The sequence below is a fragment of the Thunnus maccoyii genome, chromosome 23 (genome assembly GCF_910596095.1).
Source record: "Thunnus maccoyii chromosome 23, fThuMac1.1, whole genome shotgun sequence".
In the NCBI taxonomy this organism is placed as follows: Eukaryota; Metazoa; Chordata; class Actinopteri; order Scombriformes; family Scombridae; genus Thunnus; species Thunnus maccoyii.
The window spans coordinates 120,774-132,503 of record NC_056555.1 but is presented as its reverse complement, the minus strand read 5'-3'; the positions used below and the strand labels follow the sequence as shown (position 1 = coordinate 132,503).

Here is an 11,730-nt window from a genome sequence, read left to right as displayed (position 1 = left end):
GAAAAAAAATGATGCATTATATAAATGTGAGGCACTACCATACAAGTAGATTACAGATTTTATACTTGTAACTTGTAACATTCTTATATTTAAGTAAATGATCAGAATTGGGGCCAAGTTATATCTTATGACCAAGCATTTAAGTAGTCTTATGAGGGTGTTGAACATGGGTTTTCAGGGAGTTTCCAGAAACATTCCCGTTCATAATAAACCAAACCTGTTCGGTCATATTTTACCCAGTAACAGTGTGATGGAAATTAATGATTGGCTGGTGTAATGTAGTGGGCAGTCTTAGAGCACTGGATTATGCTGCCCTGCTCTACACTTTCACTTCATTTTAGCTTTCTGAACAAGGCGGACAGACGCACGCTCAGACCTCCTGTAAACTACAAAAGAAGAACTGATCAAACATGAAGGTTTTTTTGTGTCTCGCAGCTCTGGCGGCAGTCTACTGCGCAGTGGATTCCAAACACAGTAAGTCATGTTTTTGATCTACCTGCTGCAATATAAACTATGCCATTTCACTGAAGAAAACCAGAAGCAGCATCTCGGGTAAAATGTCCTTTATTAATGATGATTACCAGTAAACCACATCACAGATTAATTGTACGTTTGTTGTTTGTTTTTAATAGCTAACATATAGATAATATATATAACATATAGAAACCAAGGCCGGCAATAAGATAATTCATCTGTAATAAACTGTTTATGACCTGTTAGAAAGCCCAAGATGCAAACGTAAGAGGTAATTTAAGAATGAAAGAGGAACATTATAAGTCATGTCCGTCATATTTTAATCTCAGTGGAATTCCCCTCAACAATCTAGACTTGGTTTCGATTTCCTGTAATATCAACTGTGCTGTGATAACTCCCTCCAGTGGCCTCTGTAAGGTACACATATACTGTCTTCAGGTTTACTCAATCAGCCCAAACTCCAGAGTGTGAATTTCTAAATTCTCTTTTTTTTTTTATTAGTGATACAGTTAACGAGACATAGTGAAAAGAAAAAAAAACAAATAAACAAGACAAATCAAGCAAACAAACAAACAAACAAACAAAAATAATGACAAACAACAACATCATATTACAATGAAAAAGATAATAAATGTAAAGAGTAACTAAGCAATATGGAGTGATCACCGGCGATAGGGAAAAGGGAAGGAGGGGGGGGGGGGGTTAATGAAAGTGAGAAAGGGAGGGGGGGTGAGAAAGAATACGTGAGAGAGCTAATAATTATTATAATAATGATAATAACAACAATACAACAATATATAGTAATAATGTTAATAGTCTTGTTTGTTAGTATTACTGTGGCGGCGGCAGAGGCAGCCACAATAACAGTAAAATGGGTTAAATAATTAGATATTTATATGAATTTATATCAATTAATATCAATTTGAATTTATATTAATTAATATAAATTAATATGGCTATGGGGGGTGGAGCCAAACACACAGAGCCCAAGGAGGGGTGGACACCATTACTTTCTCATATGACAGCCAGCCCCCCCAGTAACACAGCTACAGCCCAGAGACCAGACCAGCTAAGACCAGCTAAGGGGTATTCGTCCTATATTGTTTGTTGTTTTCCTTCTTTCCCCCTTCTCCCTCTCTGTATTTTGTTGTTGTTGTTGTTTTTGTTTTTGTTTGTTTGTTTGTTTTGGAGATGGCCCAAATTTAGTCTACTCCATAGTTTGACCACTTTCAGGCCATTTTGGAGAGAGTCTGTCCAGTGGGAAGAGACAATTTTTGTTAATTAATTAATTAATTATTAATTAATTAATTAATTTTTACTATATGAGAGGTAGGAGTGGAGGTACCTAAGCCAGCTACTTCCCACTGCCCTCGCCAAACACCACGGCCACACCACCAGAGGGCAAAGAGTCGGGAGAGGCCGGCGCCCCCCAACCCCACGCCCTGCTCCATCCCCCACCCCCGACGCCTTGCAAATATAATATTACCCGGACTTATTATTACCTCCACCGCTACGGCCACCACCCTCAAGAACCACAACAACGGCAATAATAATAATAATGACAATAGTAATGATAATAATAATAATAATGATTATGATAATAATAATGATTATGACAATAATAATGATAATGATGATAACAATAACAACAGCAACAATAATAATAATAAGTAGATAATTTATCAGTAAAATAAATTCTTCCAATGTACAGCACCCATCTCCGATTGTTGCCCATAGAAATACTGATCAGTGTTTTCATGTGTCTTGCATCAGGTGACATGGCAATCTGTGGTTCATGATAGATTTACATAATTTCCTTCTCCATGTTACCTCTAGCTCCACCCAAGGTTCAGGTGTACAGCAGTAAACCAGGAGAGTTCGGGATGGAAAACACCCTGATCTGCCATGTGAGTGGCTTCCACCCCCCTGACATCAGCATCCAGCTGATGAAGAATGGAGTGGAACTCGCTGATGCCAAGCAGACTGACCTGGCCTTCAAACAGGACTGGCACTTCCATCTGACCAAGAGCGTGGCCTTCAGCCCCCTGAGAGAAGACAAGTACAGCTGCAAGGTCACTCATGGAACAAGCACTAAAGACTATGCCTGGGGTGAGTTATGATCAGCCAAAATGTGTGTGTTAAGTTCTCGTAACTACGATTTAGAAGAATTAAGGAGGTTTATCTAGTTAATAGGCAGGATACCTTTCAGCAACAGTAGGCAGTCAGTTAAGACAAATGACCTGAAACAGGCAGGCAAATATATTTAAACAATAGATAATGAACAGGATGAGGCAGGCAAACAGAAGTGGAAGGCTGGGACGCAAGTACAGAGTCAGGTGACAGGCAAAAGGCAGGAATAAACTGAAAGCAATGTGGGTAAAGAAGGAATGGCTGGTCGGAAGTGAAACCACTTTATGTTGAAGGATATCCGACTAGGATCGGAAAATTATTAAATAAATGTGTGGTTTGCAGTTACTTACTACTTTCATTGATGCAGTTTGCCTTAACCTTGTCTTGTAATGTATGTATTATCACACTCCCTCTGTCATGAATAAGCTCCATGCAACAACAACAGCAGTAGAAAGATTCAAAACAGGAAAAATAATATAACAACTTGTGATACAGTCAACAAAGTAGGCAATAAAAAGAGACATTAAGAGAGAAATGATTTAACATAATAAGGATAAACTACAAAATCAGAACACATACCTTTGCCAAGTCTGGAAAGTTATCTATACTGTTACTTTGAGAGAATTTAAAATTGTATTATTTTATTCATACAGAAATGTACATGTTTTAAAATATGCATGTTGATGCACATCTGAAGCAAAAATGCATATAATGGGAGACAATTATACATAATGCATCAGGTTGTTTGTCCTGTATAAACTAAAAATGCATGAGATAACGTAATCAAATGCATCATGAAGCATATTAATGCACAGAGAGATAAGATTCAGTGGTAAATGCAAATGTTTCTTTATCAGCTTGTGTCTAAAAACTACTGTATGCTATTTTCTTTCTTTAACAGAGCCAAACATGTAACTCAGTGGAGCCCAAGCTTGGTGAGTTCACCTCTTCATTGCTTTCACTGAAGCTACTCCATCACTCTCCACCAGGAATGTCACATTTGATTGTCACAGCAGATGTTGATTTGTTGTTGTCTGCTGTATGATACTGTGATGTCATTTTCTCCGTCCACAGCAATGTCAGATGAGCTCAGCTACAGCAGCATTTACTCCTCACATCTTCAATCAAAAGGATCACAGTTTCTCCCGGACATTCTCACTTTTCTTTTCACAGAACCAAATAGTAATATCATATTAAGGGGATTGTAAATTTTAATTGACTGTTTTCATGAAAGTATGCATGGGCTTCAGGTTGTTTAGTCACTTGTAATTTAGCTGTGTGTTGCCTAGATTGCTTGCCACCAATTTCTTATAATGACTTAAATTGTATTTTCTAACTAATTGATATCTGGTCAGGTAAATAATATATGAATGGGTTGTTCTTTCAGGACTAGATAGAAGTGTACTCTACAATTTTGACTGTATTTTTAATGCCTTCTACTAAATAAAGGCTTCTTAATAATTGCTACATGTTTCATTTTTTAAAAACACAACTCTCTTCATTTCAAATATGTATCATAGGGATATTGATATGGTTTCATGTAATAGAAATTGGTAACACTCCCTGGACCCATTATTGGTAGACAAAGAACCCCCAGACATGATATATTTTTTATACATATGCTGTACATATAGACTATAGTATATGGTGTGCTTCACTGGGCAGTCTAATGCTGATTCCGTAGCTGCCTTATGAAATGTTCATTTCACACAGATTGTATGAAAGTGAACATGGAACATGAAAACTACTATTCCACTTCATGAAAGCTGTCCCAAATGTATATATACTACATGTCACACTATTTTAAATGGCACTAGAAATAAAACACTAAATAATCTACAGAGTTGAGGATCAGCGTGGGAACATTGAGGTGATGTGACTGACATTGGTGGTGTGTTAATAAGTAATTAACTTCATTTATAGTATTTAGCACTTTTTTAAACTGTTACAAAGTGCTTTACATATAGGAAAAACAAAATGACAACAAATCAGCACCACAATTACAGGTACTGAGAATGCAATAGAGTAAAATAAACAAAATATAAAATTACATTCAAAATAGTGTAACTGGAAACATAAAACTTGGGCTAACATGAATTAAAGGCTTTTTTAAAAAAAGATATGTTTATTTCTACCAAGACACTAGAGATACCATGAATGTATTATAAGGGCTGGATATCGGACTAAAAATAGCGCCCATTCAGTCCTAGAGTAATTGCTCGCCTGGCCATGGATGTATTAAGGGAACTTGATACCATAGACTGTATAAAAATAGATAATATCCTGTATCCAATAGAAACTTTTTGGCGTATGCCATGGATGTATAAAGAGAACCGGATACAGGAAGAGCGCCAGGCTTTGAAGCAAATTTGACATAGTGGCCAAACCGTGTAATTACAACGTCATGTGACGCACACTGGCCCAAAAAGACTTTTTCCCATAGACCTACATTGTGAAAGAGACGTCTGTAAATCAGCAGATAAATTTTTCTGAGCGTCAGAACCCGCGTCAAATGACTGGCTCTCACTATCAGAATTAAATCCGTTCGGTCCGATCACACTTCAAAAGCCTAGAAGAGCCGCATGATTGAATTGTTTTACCCCCATTCAAGTTAGCCGGAGGGCTAAACCGGAAGTAGCCGACTCGGCCAGCGAAAGTTACTAGTGCGCATGCTGTATGGGCCGAACAATGCGGAAGATCCGGGTACTTGCGGAGGATCCGGGTAATTTCATGTCGATTTTTTATTGCTTCATGCGTCACTGAGCAACTTTCATCGGAATGAACGGGGCCCCGTCTCCGACGCTGTATCCAATTCACTTTAGACATCGATGCGCCTGGTGCATACGCCAAAAAAAGTTTCTAGCTTCCGGGTTTGCTTCCGCGTTGTAAGGCCCACTGAATTTGTGTAGTAGTGTTTCCCCCGCTGGCCCCGCCCGCGAGCTCCCGCTCGGCCCATAGACTTTACATTGTGATGACGTCACTGATTTTTAAATCGCTTTTCTCGGCTTGAGGAAAGTTTTATAGATATAAAACCTTCATGAATCAAAAGTTCATAATAGAAAGAGTCATAATTGACGTTGTTTGCAGTTCGAGGTGTCCTGTCAACAGTTTTACAGACGTCTGTTTTACAATGATGGTCTATGGGGAAAATCCTTTTTGGGCCGCAGGGGGATTTTTCGCTGCAACACCACGAGTGGCCACTGGGGAACATTGGCTGCAAGGCTGAGCGGTGGCGCCCTATCCAGCTCTTATTATACATCCATGAGAGAGACAGAGGCACGAGGGGACTCACACTATTACTGTCTCAAAATGTGTGAATCCCCCTTAACTGCGGTACCATTGCAGCAACAACCAGTACTAGGAAACCCCCCACCCAGCCTGTGAAACTGATTAAAGTTAAGTAAATCAAATGGAATACATTTTTTAAAAAGATGATATAATAATATAAATTAATAAGGACTGAATATACTCTGAATGTAATTTGTAAGCAGCTATTGCTGCTTAGTATCATAGAGTAACTATTTCTTATCTCTCCACAGGAAGTATCAGGTCCTGATACTGATGAATGTGAATTCATTGCATCCTAATGGTATTGATGAGATATGCCATGTCCTCTAAAATCATCATGACAATATGTTCCACACTATTTTTTCTTAGCAGGTCCATCAACTTCCACCATCTAACATTAGTATGAAAAATGTTTAGGCTAGATGTTGATGAGCACGGATCTCATGATGTGGGGTTTGTTCCCAAAGAGAAAGACCTTTTTAAAGAGTTAGTTTTTAATTAATTTGCATATGCTATTTATATTTTTTATATATTTGTATACTTTTTTACTTTATACTTAAAGTTTACATTTATCTTATTTATCTTAAACTTAAAATGTGTTTTTATTGTACTTTAAAGTCGCTGTCATTAAACCTCTTCTTAAGAAGCCTACTCTTGATTCTGACATTTTAGCGTAACCTTCCATTTCTCTCTAAGATCCTTTAGAAAACAGTCTCTAATCAGTTTTGTGACTTTCTACATAACAAATGTTTATTTGAGGATTTTCAGTCAGGATTTAGAGCGCATCATAGCACAGAGACAGCACTGGTGAAAGTCACAAATGACCTCCTAACTGCATCGGACAAAGGATTTGTCTCCATACTTGTCCTGTTAGATCTTAGTGCCGCATTCGACACAATTGACCATCAAATCCTTTTGCAGAGACTGGATATTTATCAATGAACCCTGATGAAATCAATCAGTTAAACAAACTCCAAGCATGCCTTAAGGACATAAAGATCTGGATGACCTGCAATTTTCTACCACTAACCTCAAATAAAACTGAAGTTATTGTGCTTGGTCCTAAATACCTTAGAAACACATTATCTAATGATATAGCTACACTGGATGGCATTACCCTAACCTTCAGCACCACCATAAGGAATCTGGGAGTTCTCTTTGATCAAGATATGTTCTTTAACTCCCACATAAATCAAATTTCAAAGACTGCCTTTTTTCACTTACGTAATATTGCAAAAATCAGGCACATCCTGTCCCAAAAAGATGCAGAAAAACTAGTCCATGCATTTGTTACTTCTAGGCTGGATTATTGCAATTCCTTTTTATCAGGCTGCCCTAACAAGTCTCTAAAGACTCTCCAGCTGTTCCAGAATGCAGCTGCACATGTACTGACTAGAACTAGAAAAAGAGATCACATTTCTCTCATACTAGCTTCGCTACATTGGCTTCCTGTAAAATCTAGAATAGAATTTAAAATCCTTCTCCTAACTTACAAAGCCCTTAATGGTCAGGCACCATCATATCTTGAAGAGCTCATAGTACCGTATTATCCCACTAGAACACTGCACTCCCAGGCTTACTGGTGGTTCCTACAGTCTTTAAAAGTAGAATGGGAGGCAGAGCCTTCAGCTATCAGGCTCCTCTCCTGTGGAACCATCCTCCAGATTTGGTCCAGGGTGCAGACACCCTCTCTATGTTTAAGCATAGGCTTAAAACTTTCCTTTTTGATAAAGCTTATAGTTAGGGCCGACCTTACACTCTTAGCTCTCTCCTTCTTTTATAAGGAGAGCTAAGAGTGCTTGAGTAGAACTAGCATAAGGTTAAATGTACAGCAGGTATTTATCCAAAGTAATGAGGAATATAGCAGAATTAACTGAGTTAAGAGCAGCAAAAACGCTATCAGTAAACACAGCCGGCAACTGGAAATGACACAATACACTTACCACAGCACACCAACACCAAAGATATGTGGCAGGCAATCCAGAACATCACAGGCTACAGTCCCATAATGTGGGAGGCCACATTGCCAGATGAGCTTAACACATTCTACGCTCACTTTGATATCCTCAACAAAGTCAGCTGTAAGGTCCACCCTGCCTCCAGAAGACCTGCCACTGTCAGTATCCACAGCAGATGTGAGAAGACTCCGGCTGAGAGTGAATATGGATAAAGCTGCTGGGCCTGATAACATCCCTGGCTGTGTACTAAAAACATGTGCCAACCATCTAGTTGATGTTATAACTGACATTTTTTACATATCACTGTCACAGGAGAGTGTTCCCACCTGCTTCAAGACAGCCACCATCATCCCTGTACCGAAAAAGTCTGTGTCTATGTCTAGTCTAAATAACTACCGCCCTGTGGCAACTTGTATTCTGATGAAGTATTTTGAAAAACTGGTTCTCAAGCACATCAAAGACAACATCCCAGACAGCCTGGACCCTCATCAGTTTGCTTACAGAACCCACAGATCCACAGAGGATGCCATCTTCACTGTCCTCCACTCAGTTTTTTCACACCTTAAAAATAACAACACCTACATCAGAATGCTGTTTGTTGATTTCAGCTCAGCATTTTAATACAATCTCCTCCATGCAACTGATTGTAAAACTTAGCACTCTGGGCTTAAGTACCACACTCTACAACTGGATATTGGACTTCCTCACAAACAGACCCCAGACAGTTCAGATTGGTGGTCACATCTCCTCCACTCTAGTGCTCAACACCGGAGCCCCCAAGGGTTGTGTGCTCAGACCCCTCCTATCTACGCTGTACACTCATGACTGCAACCACAGACATGGAGAGGAATCTGTTGTGAAGTTTGCAGACGACACCACAATCATCGGATGGATTTCAAACAATGAGAGTTCAAAGAGGGAGGAAATCAACAATCTTGCAGAATGGTGCACAGAGAAAGACCCACTGCTCAATGTCAACAAAACCAGGGAGCTGATTGTTGATTTTAGAAAAAAGGAGGCAAAGACACACACCCCTGTCTACATCAATGGAGCTGAGGTGGAGCAGGTGAACAGTTTTAAGTTCCTGGGTATCAGCATCACAGTGAGCCTGTCATGGACATCACACAACTCCACTCTAGTAAAAAAAAGCTCAGAAACAACTGTACTTCTTGAGGAAACTTAAGAAGGCAAGATTCCCATCTCAAGTTCTTGTTAACTTTTACAGAGGAGCAATAGAAAGCATCCTGACTGGAAACATCACAAATTGGCATGGGAAATGCTCGGCCCAAGACAGGAAGGCTCTGCAACGGGTGATTAAAACTGCCCAGAACATCATCGGTACCCATCTACCGAGCATCAGTGATATCGGTGAGGCAAGGAGCCTGCATAGAGTCCAAAGGATACTAAAAGACAGTACCCACAGCCACAGCCTGTTCACCATGCTGCCATCTGGCAAGAGATACAGAAGTATCAGCTGTCGTACCACCAGACAACAGAACAGCGTCTTTCCTCAGGCTGTGAGACTCCTCAATCCATCTTCTGCACTACAGCATAAAAAATAGTTTTGTTTTTGTGACTTGTTGTTTGTTGGTCCTTTTGTGTGGTTTCTGTTTTTGTGAGTGGCATTGGATTGGGGGACTACAGACTACATTTCTTTGTACAACATTGTGTTGTAAAATAACAAAAAAAAAATCTTGAATCTTGAAACTTGACACACAAAATTTGACACGTTGACTGTAAAATGTGAAGTTTGGCTGTGTGTTTGCTGTGGGGCTGACATGAGCTGGTTAACTCAGGCTATGTCATGCTTGTTATCACTGGAAAGAGTAACTTACTTTCTTTACCTTCACACAAAATCAACATGACAAGGTGGAGTGAGCCTGAATACAAATACGTTATTCGGCAAAGCACAAATAATGGGGTCTTTTTACGAGTATTTGTTGCATACAAATATCTAAAAAATTGTTTGTTTTCGGGAAGAAAAAAAACATGTTAAATACCAGCGCACAAGTTGGTTACATCACTATCTCAGTCTCTCTCCTCTGCTCCACTGTTACGTCTATCAGCAGGTCTCAATGAGGGGAGTCACATCCACCCGCTATATGATGCACATTTCCTAATTTGGACATCACTACCGGAGTTGGGGGTGTTCCCCAGAGATAAAGCTGAACTACTGACACAAGTTTCTAAGGGAACACTTCATGAACACTTATTGTGACACTTTAATTTTCTAAAATTAAAAGCGTAATAAAAACAAAAACAAAAACAGGATTTTTAAACCTCTTTCCACTTTTATTCGAATACAAATACAAATAATTTTGCTGCCTCAACAAATACAGCTACAAATACAAATACTGGGCCCGCTGGACATCCCTAATGTGTACTGTCACATTTCATTTCAACTGTCCCTTCATAGGGCTTTTATTTCATAACTAGAGTATTGAAATTATTGCCAAACAAACATTGTTTGGACTAAATACACTTGGAGTGTTGTTTTGGTAGCGTTAAGGCCTTGTCTTTTAGAAACATTCGGAAAAAAATGTCCACCTCAGCATTTTATGAACTTTTTACAGGCAGTTATTTCCCTCTGCCCTGTACTGGGCCTGTCGTGCTTTGTGGGAAAAACAAAATAATGCATTGTATATTTAGGGATAGGGGTATAAGGACGTTCTGTACTTAAGCAAAACAGAACTACAGCTCTGTGGTAGTTGCAGCAGTGTGTGTGAGGGAGAGTGGATGTTCAGATTGACTCCTAAACCTTTCTCTTCGATGTCTCTCTGTTTGTCATCAAAAATTCTGTAAAATCATGGACAGCGGAGATGACAGGTTCACATGTCAGGGACTGGGTGAGGAACAGCTGTTACTTTTCTTTCAGCAATTTGGTTTGTTTTGGTTTGGTTTGGTTGGAAATATCAGTCGACCGCAGCCACACAAACCACTCCTCTATGGACTGCCCGAGAGCTCAACTTTTAGACAGCTAATATGTGGCCTGTGCTAGAGGGGCAGACTGGCAGGAAGTTGTCTTTGCTGTGCACCTGTTTGTCAATTAGAAACCTGTGGAATTTTAATTGAATAAGGTAACTATAGATAACCATCTGTATTCTTTATCAAATAAGTTAAACTCGTTTTTATTGCCATCAAATCAAATTGAGCTTTATTGGTTAACTTATGTTGGTCCTCAACCATGGGGTCACACAAAGAATGCACATACATGTGCATTCTTTGTGTGATGCACATACATGTGCATTCTTTGTGTGACCCAACGAGACAAGACTTCACCTGTGTTCAACCGAACACCATTACTGAGAGACCGCTGCTGCAACCAGCGCTCTCATTTTCCCTGCAGAAGGAAAAAAAGGATTTTCTTCAAGAAGACGCAGAACTTCTCTGCCCCGCTCTTCCTCAACTGAGTCAACTCTGCTGACCAACTTGCTGTATCCGAGCCAAGGAACCAAGCCGGACTGAAAGACAGACTTAACACACCCTGCTCACTTTCTGAAGTGACCAAGTTAGAGGCTTAAGTCTGGGCAGAGGCAATGATATAGTGTGTTAGTTTCAGCTTCAGTGCTGTTGTTAGCTTTTAGCTTTTTAAGCTTTATTGCTATCATTTTCTTTGTTGTGTGAGTTGACGGACCGCCGAGTCCATTTGTTCTGCTTTACTTTGAGGAGTATTTAAAGTTCACTGACTGTTTAGCTGTGTTCACCATGCTAGACTGTTTTGTGTTTGTCCTGCTTGGGACTACTGCTGTGTTTGAGCCACTGTGAATAAGAAAGTAAGTTGCTTTGTCCATCAGAAACCAGACAACAAGCATTACAGACTGCCATCCGTACATGCGCTCTCTGTGAACAAAGGAACCGCTTCTCTCCCCCTCACGGTTGC

At 39.6% G+C, this 11,730-nt stretch overlaps 1 protein-coding gene across 1 annotated transcript; it reads left to right on the top strand.

Annotated features, from left to right (window-relative positions):
- Positions 1-323: 323 nt before the first annotated feature.
- b2m (beta-2-microglobulin) lies at positions 324-4,067 on the top strand. The gene is made up of 4 exons (XM_042403728.1): positions 324-474; positions 2,311-2,583; positions 3,506-3,539; positions 3,679-4,067. The coding sequence occupies exons 1-3, from the start codon at positions 411-413 to the stop codon at positions 3,517-3,519; spliced, it is 351 nt and encodes a 116-aa protein (XP_042259662.1). The 5' UTR covers positions 324-410; the 3' UTR covers positions 3,520-3,539; positions 3,679-4,067.
- The last annotated feature ends 7,663 nt before the right edge of the window (positions 4,068-11,730 follow it).